Below are 13,785 nucleotides of genomic sequence, written 5' to 3'. Positions count from 1 at the left end.
AAAAAAAAAAAAAAAAAAAAAAAAAAAAAAAAAAAGAAAAAAAAATTTATTTTCAGGAGCGTCAATTTGAACCTTGGGACCACAATTTTCCATGCATTTAACATCTGCGATAAATGTACAGTCACTAAGTGCGGTAAATTGCTTTCTTGCGTATAAGTAGCAGAAAATTTCTAGAATTCTTGTTGCAAACTGTGCATGTACAAATTAAAACAAGGCACAAGTATATACAATAGCCGACGTTCGGAAAAAGCTAAAATTCAATTCGTCTTCCAAACTTATTTCTTTGTATTCGAATTTAATAAGTTAAAAAAAATTTCATAATAAGGACAGACTAATATTATTTCATCACTTGTGCAGCCTTTTTTGCTTTGACAAGTTCGACCAGCTCCTGCAAAATGATCGTATAAATTTTAATATGTAAAAGAAAAAAAAAAAAAAGAAAAAAGAAAAAAAATGATATATCTTGAAAACGATATTTCTCCAAAACATACCTTATACCTTCTCATACATTCTTTTTTTGTCCTAGTTGGAATACAAGCAGCTATCTGATCCCATCTATCAGGCACACTCGTAGGATAAGTCTTTAAAGCTTGTTCCAAAAGTTTCTGCTCTGCTGGAGTCCAAGGCTGCGACTCTTTCTTTTGTTCAGAATTAATACCATTCAAAATAGGGTGATCTAAACGTTCTGTAACTGCTGGCATTCTATCTTCGATCGATTCCTTTGTTTTCTTCTCGGCAATAAAATTATCGTACGCCTTTTTGTTTGCTTGCTCTTTTAGACTAGATCTACTAAAATCTGTCGATTGTAGATCTTTAGCTTTTGCGAGAACCTCTTTCGCATCGCGTGTAATTCCAGTAGAAGATGTACTATGCTGATTAATAAAATTTGCAACTACCTCCCAACGTTGATTTGTTCCAGCCGGAAATAAATTCACCGCTTTAATCAGAAGTTGTAAATCATTTTCATTCCATGGAGCAGTGTGAGATTTTACTTGCTTTTCCGGCGTGTTTCTCATATCATTTGAAATAACACCAGCTCTACGTTCTGCTTCTATTTTTTTTTCAGTTTCTTCCATAATATTTAGAAATGCTATCCTACCCTCAGCCTGCAATTTCTTCATCGCTTCCTCCAATTGAACTAATTTAAAAAGTTCACAAATTTTTTCAACACTTTCCATATGCTTAATATTTTCTTCCGAATTTTGAGCAAAGTAATTGTTAGCTTTGCAAAAATCTCTCAACGCTTTTCTTTCTTTACGAAGTGCTTTCTTTTGTGCTTCTCTTTCTTGTTTAAGCGCATCCAGTTTTGCTTTCTCTTCGATCTCTCGCTTTTCTCTTTCTAATCGTTCCTTTTCTGCTGCATCTCGCGCTATTCTTTCTTCTTCTTGCTGTCTTGCTTTTGCCGCTTCTTGTTTCGCTTTTTTTGCTGCTGTTTTCTTATCTTTATCTTCCTGCTGGAATTTTTTTATTCTAGGATCGATATTATAAGCCATATCAACCAATGTACGTATACGTGCCATTTCTTCCTTCTTTCGTTTCGCACGAGTTGCTTTATTCTTCTTCTCGATCCATTTACGCATATCTCGGCTAAAAGAAAGATTAAGATCAATTATAAAAACATATTAAGAAATACAAATATTGTATAGATATTATTACTTACTCTTGACCACTTTCTTTGTCTTCTTCGTCTAAATAAGAATATTCGCGCCACGAGTCAAAATCATACCAAAACGAATAAAATTTTTCTACTTTATCTCTAGGTGTATCTGATCCACCTAAACGTGGTACGGGCTTTTTTGTAGACCATCTAGCATTTTCCTTAAATGCTTTACCCATAATCGCGTAAAAATTATTTTTACAATCTTTTTCGTCCGGTAATTCGTCGCTAAAATATGGATCCACACTGTCGTAACTCCGACGCTTTGCAGGGTTCCCTAAAATTTCCCAAGCCCGTGTTATGCAGGTGAAGTAATCGTCGTCTGGTCGAATTTCCTCTCCCATGGCCTTCCGCTTATCGGGATGATGTTTCAGAATTTTCTGCTTATCTGTAATTCACATATCAAATACTCCTCAACCGCGTTAATCATTGTGTCAGGCAAGACAATGAACGATATAACACCTACATTCCTTTACAGAGTATACTTTGAACTTTCTCTACGTACAAGCCCTTTTTATAATATCTTCGGTTGCTTTGTGCCTAAGCTTTTTCAAGCCTAAAACAGCGTAATGATCTTGATCTCTCCACTCCTTTGGGTCCAATGATCTAAGGTACTCCAAGTCATCTTCAAACTGATATTGAGAAAAATCCTCTTCATCGGACGATTCTGATACCCTGGTAGGCATAAGACTGCGATGAAACTGAGCTGCCCATGCTTGTGCAGTTGAGTATAAAACTAAAGGTCCTGCTTCACATGATTCCATCTTGGATGAAGCTGTAAATTATGTTTCATAATCGTTGAGATTTCTTATGTTCAATTTAATCTTCGTTCCGTTACATCCACATGCAAAAATAAATATCTTTCGATTGCACGATACACGATATATATATATATATATACATATATATGCATATATATATATATAAAGCTACAAAAGATTCAGTTTAGAAATTTCCGAATAGCACGAGATAAGGTTAAGATATTTTTTACTATTTATAAATCTATAAAACTTGTAGTCCTATGAAAAGTAAGAATATTAAAAGAAATTACTTAAAAATTTTGAGATACCGTTACATACATATATGCTCAATAAAATGTACTTTGTGAAATTTAACCTCACATGGCCGGGTGTCAAAAAGGAAAATTTTAACAAAAATATAAAAACTTACCAGATATTCTACTTAAATCCGTTAAATTGGTGTCACTTATGTTAGTCGTCATTATTAGCCTATAATAAGATGTTATTTTTTTACGAAGAAATTGCTAGAGAGATTGCAATGAAAACATAAGCGAACGATACCACAGACGAGGTACAGGATAGACCTAACATTTAATAGGCCTTTGTGTCCTATGTTCTGAAATACCGACTGTGCAAAAATCAGACCCCTCTATAATTTAAAGTAATAAATACAATTATGCTCAACTCAATGAAGAAAGTTGATAAAATCAACAGATTTTAAAAATAATTTCTTTAATTTTTTTATAAATATTTTCTTATATTATCATATTTACATATATCATATTTATAAATCTTTTAATTATTACGATATTAAATAAATTCATAAGCATTATAATGTTAAAGAATAGTTATTCTGTTCAATATATATATTGAAAGTCATTGGTTATATCACTCAAATTCTTAATATATTAATAACACGAAAGAACAATATATATATTTATTCTATGTATTTCGTATATACTTTTTGACGGTGAAGAAATGGTGCTTACAATTAATTCTTATCTTATCTCTATCTTTTCTTTATTTTTTGTCTTCTTTTATGTTTATGCTTGATTTGTAAATGACTATAGACGAAACATGGTATGTCAATTGAATGCACTTTTAACATTTTTTTTTTCATATATAATATATATTACTATAACGCATTTTAATCTTTAATGTAAAAAAATATGTAAATATATATGTTACATTCTTTTTGTAATGTATTTTTAGGATAACAATCTGATAAAATATTATATTTTGATATATGAAGCAAATATGTTAACGTGACATTGAAAATATATGACAATGTACTTAGTTCCTGTAATATTTCCGAGACATGGGATAAAAATGCATTGAATGTTAGTTCTTGTAATGATATTATTGCGTTATATTTATACGAATGTCTCTGAAAAATATTATTTTTTTATTGTATAGGTAAGTATAAATACTTATATATATATTATAACGAATAATTATTATATATCCTATTAGATATTTAGATATTAATTATATACAGATTTATTTCGTTACAATTATATCATTTATTATGATATTATTATGCTATACATAATATAGTAGTATTTTTGAAAAATTTAAGATTTTGATTGATTTATGATGATTCATAATGATAATGATGATATTGAATAAGAATAATAATAATCATATGTAATAGTTTAATATTTATTTTAAATATATTTGTGAAAATATGATACATATTGTATGAAGAAATTTTCATGTAAATATTAAAAAATACAGATATTGTAATTATATTTGTTGGGATCATACTTTGGACGGAAATAACATTTTTTGGATAAACAATTACATTTGGGAAGACTAGGGGAACATTTGTAACTTTTTTTTCTTATTTTACAATAGTTGGCACAAACACCATTTTTTCATTACCCGTTAAAATATTAATCTTAATAGCATTCTTTGTTGAAACAATAACGAAACATTAAAAATTCAACAAGAGTTTATACACTTTTAAAAGCGATGTCACTTAGAAATACATAAAAATTAGTTCTATCTGTTAATTGAAAATAAATTAAAGCGCATCAACTATAAAGTAGTTATAGTTAAACATGTATAAAATGATTGGAATACATTATACTGTGCAATTATCACTAATTCCTCCGAATGTTGTAATTAACCTCAAAATCAATATTAAAAATATCAGGACAAAAAAGCATTTAATTATCTTACTGATGACCAGGTGATGACAAACGTCTTTGTGATTGATATGGATTTTGCAATAAACGTGGCGAACATTCAATTACTCGCAGTAATAATGCATCTATATAATCTTCCAAGTCAGTTAGACGTTTTTTCTTTTCTGTTACTTCTGCTTGCAGTTGTAATGTTAGCTCGATGAGATCCTACATGAAAAAAGTTTAATTACATACAATTACATATTATTTTAACATTTTCAAATTATTGATATATAATGTAGCAATAATTACTTCTCTTGATTTTCCTTCGAACTGTGTCAGAACTTCATGTGGCAAATGGCTTTTCATTGTTGTAGTTTTAATTGCATCTTCACCTCCAATGATAATTCTTTCCGAAGATAAATTATTATCATCATTAAATTCCTTGAATCTATTTTCTTTTTCCTTTTTCTTATCTTTTCGTAATTGTTTTTCATCCTTAGGACTCCAACAACCATATTTATCTTCTTTCTTCTCTTTAAATTTTTCTTCTTTCACATTCTTCTCTTTATTCGATCCTAATTTATCTTCTATCTTGTTCTTTGTTTGTAAAAGTTCACGTGGTGCAGGATTCGGAGTCTCTGAAGTTTCTTGACGTTTTAAAGTTGAAGAAGGCGAATTTATAGATGATGTTTCACAAGATTCAACCTTTGGCTCGTCTATTATAATTTTCGGACTTGGTTTATTTTCCCATCTAAATATTTTAAAAAAATATTAATATTACTGTTCTTATTCAGCGAAATATATTTAAATCTTTTAACACACTTTACCTTTTAACATTATTATTAACTTGTTTACCATAAAGTTTTAAACCCCACTCATCTTCTTTGATATTATCCACCTTAGATAAAGAGATAGCAGAAGAACTAACAGAGAATCGTGGAGGTTTATTCGGTACCGAATTCGCTGGCACTGATGGAAGTTGATGTGTTTCAAAATTATTATTGGAAGAAGTAATTGATGTCACCGAACCTACTCTATTACTGTTACCGCCAACTACCGGAGCATTTAGAGATGATGCTGAACTCTTATGAGATAAATCGTCGAACTAAAATATACAATTGATATATACAATTGATTATTATAAAAAACGGAAATGACAATATATTGAATAAATTTTATTTACCGTAAATTCATCTTCATCTTCGCTAATAACACCAGGATCGGCTTCACCTGGTTCTTGCTGCGTACTTCGAAATTTATGTTCTTCTTTTTCATCTAAATCATCTCCTTTATCCAAATTATGTTTGCTCTTTCCTTTCACACGATTTCCAATCGATTTAGCTAATTTTCTTAAACCTTTACGTTTTTCAAAACTGCCTATACTGAGTAAACTTCCACCTATTGAATGAGCAGCTGTGGATAATTGACCAAGAGAACTTTTGTGACGTTCTTTATGGCTCAAATCCGTTAAGCTACCAGCTTTTACAATGAAACCTATTTTTACTTCGAGTTCACCTCTCTCTTTCGTATTTTCTTTGCCTGGTTTACTCCCGAGTGTATACCTAAATGTAATCGAAAGTGTTAGTGAAAAAAGTATATACAAAATATTTACTCTAATATTGTTTTAATCATTTTATCATTTTAAATCACGAATAATATTATTTTAATTAAATACCGTTGAAAACAAAAATCAAACCACGCACCATCTGTTCCTCGGTCTTTCGTAAACGTCAAAGCTGGATAGAGGTATGCTGATAGTGCCGAGAAATTCGTCAACTCCCAAGAAATTACGATGGAGGGCTGTAAGGATAATTTCCGCGGTGTTTCCTTGCTCAGGTATAAGTAACTCACATTCTTCGTGCCATTCTACATCCTTCGAAGCTTTCTCCTTCACAGACGTTTGATATTTTTCTTTTCCGAGCGCAATCGTCACGAAACAATCGTTGGACTCTGCGTTATTAGGTTAAATGATTTAACGTGGGTGGAAACCATTTAACGTAGGTGTCGACCATAAATTTAAATTAATAAGTCAAACAACGAATGTTAAAATCTCGCAAGAAACGATTTCAATTGTCTAATCATCATTCAGATGAATTATTTTTGTAATTCTTTTATATTGTTTAAACAATGTTAATCATTCCATTATTAACTGAATATCAGATTTGAAAATATATAATAATAATAATATAATAAAAACAATAACAATAATAATATTAATAATAATATCAGATTGTTCAACAACAATTGAAATTAAAAAACGTGTCTTTTTAAGATTATTAATAATTCTATATTAAAAAAATCATGCGATTCGTTATATTATAAAATTTATATATATGTTGTTCAGCTTTATGACTAAACATTTTTACATACTTCGATATTCGGAACACAAATGACGCAATGGTAACTTATTTTTCATTGTTTTGAAATATGAATCTTTTTGATGAAACAAATTTACTGACATCGAAAAATTGTATTATGCTATTTTACGAAATTTGATATATGTATATATATCATATGTATGACATTTTATTATAACATATTATATAAGGTCTATTCTTTATTTTAATGATCAATCAGTATACTTACTGTGTTTTCCTTTGGTTAATAAATTTTTCGCTCTTTGAACTGTGAACATAAAAAGAAGTTTTATTAGACATTATAAAATAAGAAAGGAATAGATTAAAAAAGAATTATCAATTTATTTAAATACCAAAATTGAAAATTTTCATTCAAATCTTTATTTATTCAAAAATGAGATAAAGAGGAAAAGGCGTATCCGCGTGCTTAATTATAAATGATAAAATATTATGCCAGATGTATCTGACCAGAATATGAAATCGTTAGAATATGTCAGATAATGTTTTATGAAAAGTCGCATCACAACTGAGAAACATAATAACATACCTTTTTATAATGGTAAAACCGTAAACCTTATTGGTTCTCGACTATTATTCGTTGCATTCTTACCGTGAAACCGCGCTTCTATCGTACTGTTACACCGCTATTTTTCGAGTTTCTCTAATATCTTTTTTCACACAGGATATAAGATCAAGAAAAAATCCTATATCTTATCGTAGCATTAATGTATAATTTTTTTTCTTATTATTATTACATCATATTTTGAAAAATGATAATTTTTTGAAACAACATTTATAAATTGAATTTATATTATCTATAATTTATAATTATGAGTAATATTTGCTATTATGTTTCATTTTAGTCATGCATAAAGCGCATGATAATTTTTTGAATCGAAATGTATTATTCCTTGATTTCTCGCTAAATAAAGTTGATTCAGATGGGAAAATCAACTCTCTCTATACATGTTTCCACGATCCGATTAAACGAAGCGAAAAGATGTGTCGGTTAGACATAGCGTAGCAGCTGCATCAAAATACCGTTTACTCGTAAAGGAACATTCTTAACGGTCCGAAGTCCCAATTAATTGGTTTAAAATATTTTTTTATTCATTAATAAAAAAAATCTACCATGTTTTATCATAGTAATTAGTTTTATAGAATCTTTAAATTAAAAATTTAAGAAATCTTTAAATTAAAAAAAAAAATTAGCACATATATATATGATAATTTTTTTTTTATTTTTCTTCAAAATGACAACAGTTTTATATAATAAAACAAGAAGTATAATTTAAAATATTGTTTATTGTTTTTAATTCAAAAAAAAAAAAAAATTGGAATAGAAAAAAGAAAAGGGTACTTAATAATAGATATACGATCCTGAGCAGAGGATATATAATACTTACACATGTACGAATGAGAAGGGGAACATCAGCTGCTTCTACATAAGTACATATGCTTTCACACTCTACCTATTTTGCATTGAAACGAAAGTATTAAAAGTTTGTCAACTTGCAAAAAATCTTTTATGATTAACATTAGCGATAAAAGTAATCGATGATATTTTTAAACGAAAAATTATTGAAAATAATCGTTGACAACGATTTGATTTGTACAATATTTGTATAAATTTTACTAAGCAAATTAAGTAAGTCAGTTTTCGAAATTTGATTCGTCGAATATGTGGGTCGTAAATGATACGTCGTAAATGCGCGCGATTTAAACACATTATCTTTATTTTGGCAACTATCAAATACATTGCAAAATATAATATGACTTTTATGCCAGATATTCGTCTAGAGTGAAAATGTTTATATCTATCGAGGAACTAGAATGTAGAGTTTGTACTGTTCGTGCACGTAATTAATGAAAATATGTATAGGAATGCACATATAAGATCGCTATCTTTTTGATTCAAGCAATGTTCGTGTTTTTAAGGTATTTGAGTTTTCACCGCCTCTTCCTAATCTAACAATCGCGTTACGCGACACTGCATTTGAATATGATGAAAATTTTCTTGAATATTTATTTTTTAAAACTTTTACAAAAATAAACTTTAAACAAAAAGAATTAAACACATCGAAAGTTAATTCACATTAATCATTTAAAAATATCGTGATCGAAATCGAGGTAAGTAAGACACATCGTCTACGTCTAGAAAACTATTATATATATACTATATTCTTAAGAGACAATGTAAAAGATCTACTTTCTCAGTAAATAAATTTCTAATAAGCTATAACGAGATTGCAAGGTTTCGATTGCCTACATTCATTGAAGGATACGTAACCTAGTCTGTATAAGCATTAATTGGTTTATATTCAGTATAAACCACCTGCCGCATAGATCATATTTCTATCCGTTACGTTATGGAACTTACTTCGAAGTTCCTAGTATACATACCTGTCACTTGAACGTGCGTCGGACTCCACATTTTGTTCGATTCAGTTACAACGTACGATCACAAATATTCATCTGTTGTTCTTTCTGCGACGAGCCAATCTACGTAATTATCACTACTTTAATGTCGATTACTGGCATTACGCGTTTTGGTTTCCACAGCTCTACGTACTACGTAAATTAACCACACCAACAAACTATCCACTGATGCAATGTATGAACGACAACTGTACTGTTGACTAGTGTTCGAACAACCGCTACGTCCGCCTTGCGCATCGCGCACCATTACGGTAACTACTGCGCATCCAGTTTTGCGCATCCACTCATGCTTCGGGATCGTATGATATATTTCAATAGCCCTACGCTTACTATATTATTGATATATATTTTTATTAATTTAATTTATAAACATGTAATGAATTAATTTATTTGAAAATTTAAAATTTCTTTATTTTTAAAGAAATTTGAATAATATAATATTAAAATTATTATAAATTTTTGTAACTTATTTTGTGAAGTAACAATTTCATTATTCAAGTATAAATAAACAATTTCTTTGTTACATTTATATATTTCAAATAGTAATTACTTTGTTACATTTAAAAGGAAGTTTATATACATCGTCGTATTTAGAGATATGAAGTAGTCCATCAATGTGTAATCATTGTGATTAGTCATCGGTAAAATACGGAAATATACAAGAAAAAATAGAAATTAGAGAATTGAATATGCAAATATTGTATGTATAGTTTTGTAACTAATGAATAAGTAAACAATATATATTTCTGATTAATTTTTATAACTGAAATTTTTTTATAACTGAGACATATTAATGATAAAACAGTTTTAAGTATTAATGAATTATATGAAATAAAATAGATAATTAAACAATTTTATAGAGAAAAAAACATATTTATTAAATATTCGAAGAATTATGCATTTTGATCAAATCGTTTTATATTATTATCATGTATTATTTTATCACAGATTCGTCATGGTTATGTTATCGCAAGATTTATTTTTTTTTATCATACACATAGTACTTATTTGTCAGATTAACATTATGACGATTGTACGATGGTGTATGTTTGCATATTATAGACCATTTAATATTTATAATCAATATCGACTATAATATACATATATATATATATGATTTATACGTTGTTGTTCATCTATTGAATTTAAACAAATAGAAATTTTAATATGTATATGTAATTATAATTATTATAATAATTAATGCATATGTAATTAAAATCTTACAAATCTTACAAATTTTAATTAAAAAAAAATTTAATCTATATACGTATATATATATTTATAAATGTATTGAAATTTTTTTAAATATATTAAATCATAATTTCCTTTAATAAAATAAAATTTAATGAAAATATTAAAATGCGAAATGCTATTGTTATTTCGATAGAAAATGATTAAAAAATTATATTTTTATGAATATTAACATGGTTATACAATATTTACTACATATTCATATACATGTAGATATCTATTAAATTTGTAAGAATTAAAGTGCTATAATGCTTTTTTATCATAATGTCACAACTCAAACAGTATATTGAAAAAATTTATGCATTTTTAAAAACAAATGTTGTATAACGTATATGTAACGTATAAAGTAATATTTCATACAATTGTTCTTCGCATATTTACAAAATTTCAGAGCGTACCAAGTCAAGTTTGATGATTAATAAAAGTCACTTAACAATTAGATCGCATTTTAACTATAATGCAAGAAAATTCTTTAACAAATATTAAAAATTATGCAATGATTTTTCTTTTTCAATTATTATGCATTTGAAATTATTTCCATTTAACATATATGATACATTATATTATATCGCATAAAGATAATTTTATCGTTTAATTTATTTTATGTATCAACATAATTCTTTACTCATGAAATATGCACTTGCAATAGATATTTGATAGTTTTCATAAAGCAATAATCATAACAATTATTTTGATCATAATTAACAAATAATAATAGCTATAAAAAACCATGAAAAAACAATATATCTATATATTAATATAAAAATATAAAATTGTGAAATTTTAACCATGATTTATATTTTGATCATGTATTTTTTTGAATTTTCTTAATTTACCGATAGATGGTGCTATGAGCAAATAATAGCATTCTATTATATCAACATGATCGGTGTACAGGTTCACTTTTGTTCTTTCAATTCCTTCTCTCAGAATCTTTAATTTATCTTTTTTCTTTTCATTTTATTTTCATATTTTCAGTTTTTGATTAAAGTTACTTATGATATCTTGGATGAATTTTATAAGCGTTACTTTCAATCTGTTATTAAAATCATGATATTTCTAAAAATTCTAACTGTCATTTCGTTCGCGGTTTTGATCACGTGATCTCGTGTACGCATGAACCAACCTTTAAGTTTCGAATCCCCCACGCTAGTGCTTACTGATTCACTTCGATTCACGACGATGCATACCGCCAGTCGGTTCGAATAATCGCCTCGTGGCAGGTGAAGACGAAAATCGGCGAGGCCGAGCCTGCCAGCTATCCAATCACCTAGTCAACTAGTCGCCGTATGAGGTACGGACGAACCACGAAACCGCACCTCAATTTTCCACAAGAAATTTTGTTACTTATTGCGGTGCGATACGGTATACAAAATTTCGCGTAACTATCCGTGTAACGTGTTACTTTTCTGTTTTCTTTTGTTACTTAGTCGTTGACTGGTCTCGATTTGTTTCGATTGTTTTTTTATTTCGTTCAGTGCACTACATAACTACAAGGGTGAGACATGTCTTCTTTGAAGGGTGATAAAATTCCATGTGCCCGACTTTGCCATATCGTCAAGTGGGATGATTTTGACGGCTATGGATTTAACCTACACGCAGAAAAAGGAAAAAATGGTCAATTTATTGGTAAGGTGGACGACGGTTCTCCTAGTCAGGCCGCTGGTTTACGACAAGGTGATCGAATCATCGAGGTTAATGAAATCAACATCGCAAACGAGACTCATAAGCAGGTTGTTGAACGCATAAAGGCTTTTCCTAATGAGACGAAGCTTCTGGTGGTCGACCAAGAAGCCGACGAATATTTCAGGGCCAACAACATCGTTATCAAGGGCACTATGGCGAACGTCAAGGTGATCAAGACCCCAGAGAAGAATCCGAATAGTAGCGAACAAGAAGAGCTTAACGGCAGCAATGCTTCCACTGATGAGGTGTGTATCGTTTATTCGTTTATTTATTCGGATATTCACAATCATTTTATTATTTTTAAAGTTATTTGTTGCCCAATGTAGATCTTAGAATTGAGAGTCCACTCCACCTGTTGCTTCGATAATTTATATCTATCGTTTGATAATACGTTATAACCTGTCATGTAAACAATTTTTAGTTATCCATATATCTCTTTTTTCGAATTTTTTTCAAAAATTTGAGAAATATTCTGCTTTTAATTAATAAATCATAAAAATAATGTTAAAATTTCTATTCTATTTTAAAAGTTCTAAATAATTTTTAACAATTTTAAAACATATAATCTTTTATCATGCATTGTATAATTTTGTTAAAACATTAACTTTTTTATCATCTTTTGAATCATATAAATCCGACGGTTAAAGTAGTAAATCATGTTTCATCGTAAAGTGTTTTTTTGTTTCTTATTTCTTTCTTCGGATTAAAGTGAATTTTGATTTTATAAATAATCACTATATAATATCTGTTCGCAATTCATCTTATCAACATATGTGACAGAATGTTTTTTAAAGAGAGAAAAATGTCATTTTTTTTTCTATATATATATATATATATTTTGAGATAAGCTAAGTAAGTTTCATCAGTCTAAGTTTTCGAACATCTGTGTTTGCTGCAATTTAAATAAAAAAACAAGAAAAAAGCTAACGCGCCATACGTGGGGAATGTTGCGTCGCTTTACCATATATTATAGTATGCGAACGAATAAAGTAGTTTCGATTTCTCATTCCGTATTCTAAAAATGAATTGCATGAAATATGATATTTGAATATTGCACAATTCAGGATAACCTGTTCGATCTAGCAGATGTTGATCGATGATCTATAATTCGATAATGAAATTATCTTTCATCGAGGCAAAATTATCGATATTAAAACTAATATTTCACAAACAGATGTTGCGCAATTAGTGCACATATGTATATATATACATAAAAACAAGTGTTTACGAACTTTTGTATAATATTTCGATACGTTGAATATACGTTCTCTATTGTATTTAGGAATGAAAAACTACAATGTAAGTACCTTACATCCGTTGATTTCTTCTGGTAAAACGCCATCCGACGATAACATGTTTGATACTCCTATCGCAGCTTCCATGAATATTACTTATCTTACGTGTCTCCGTATGTGCAACCATTAATTATGTTTTATAAAAATCTCTTTTCCATTTCTCTTTTTATTTTATTTTATTATTTTATTTTTAATTTCAAATTTCTAAATTCTTTTATTTTTTATCGT

The 13,785-nt window shown here is 28.7% G+C and overlaps 3 protein-coding genes across 7 annotated transcripts in view; 1 reads left to right on the top strand and 2 right to left on the bottom strand.

Moving 5' to 3' along the window:
- Positions 1-16: 16 nt before the first annotated feature.
- Positions 17-3,056, bottom strand: LOC102681290 (dnaJ homolog subfamily C member 2). 2 transcript variants are annotated; one of them, XM_006618203.2, is made up of 5 exons: positions 2,828-3,056; positions 2,163-2,432; positions 1,661-2,045; positions 492-1,587; positions 17-388 (listed from the first exon to the last, which is right to left on the bottom strand). In XM_006618203.2, exons 1-5 carry the CDS (start codon positions 2,877-2,879, stop codon positions 338-340), a joined length of 1,854 nt encoding a protein of 617 aa, XP_006618266.1. In that variant the 5' UTR covers positions 2,880-3,056; the 3' UTR covers positions 17-337. The 2 variants fall into 2 exon arrangements, with proteins under 2 accessions (XP_006618266.1, XP_006618267.1); XM_006618204.2 differs by lacking the exon at positions 2,828-3,056 and having other exon boundaries at positions 2,124-2,432.
- A 59-nt stretch (positions 3,057-3,115) lies between these two features.
- LOC102681513 (rab11 family-interacting protein 2) lies at positions 3,116-9,614 on the bottom strand. Of its 3 annotated transcripts, none has more exons than XM_006618207.2 (7): positions 9,290-9,614; positions 7,116-7,154; positions 6,233-6,479; positions 5,713-6,091; positions 5,357-5,634; positions 4,782-5,280; positions 3,116-3,127 (listed from the first exon to the last, which is right to left on the bottom strand). In XM_006618207.2, exons 1-6 carry the CDS (start codon positions 9,318-9,320, stop codon positions 4,791-4,793), a joined length of 1,464 nt encoding a protein of 487 aa, XP_006618270.1. In that variant the 5' UTR covers positions 9,321-9,614; the 3' UTR covers positions 3,116-3,127; positions 4,782-4,790. The 3 variants fall into 3 exon arrangements, with proteins under 3 accessions (XP_006618270.1, XP_006618268.1, XP_031367587.1); XM_006618205.2 differs by lacking the exon at positions 3,116-3,127 and adding an exon at positions 4,053-4,754 and having other exon boundaries at positions 4,839-5,280; XM_031511727.1 differs by lacking the exons at positions 3,116-3,127; positions 9,290-9,614 and adding exons at positions 4,053-4,754; positions 8,293-8,311 and having other exon boundaries at positions 4,839-5,280.
- A 2,099-nt stretch (positions 9,615-11,713) lies between these two features.
- Positions 11,714-13,785, top strand: part of LOC102681906 (Na(+)/H(+) exchange regulatory cofactor NHE-RF1) — an 8,636-nt gene continuing 6,564 nt past the window's right edge. The window contains exons 1-2 of one of the 2 annotated variants that reach the window (XM_006618209.2): positions 11,714-11,870; positions 12,055-12,507. In XM_006618209.2, coding sequence (XP_006618272.1) covers positions 12,082-12,507 — 426 coding nt within the window. In that variant the 5' untranslated portion in view covers positions 11,714-11,870; positions 12,055-12,081. Of the gene's footprint in view, positions 12,508-13,785 lie in introns of both variants that reach the window. The other variant, XM_006618208.2, reaches the window with a different exon arrangement.

Source organism: Apis dorsata, unplaced genomic scaffold, assembly GCF_000469605.1.
Source record: "Apis dorsata unplaced genomic scaffold, Apis dorsata 1.3 scaffold_344, whole genome shotgun sequence".
NCBI lineage: Eukaryota > Metazoa > Arthropoda > Insecta > Hymenoptera > Apidae > Apis > Apis dorsata.
Note: the sequence above shows the minus strand (reverse complement) of the source record. Positions and strands in the feature narration are given on the sequence as shown.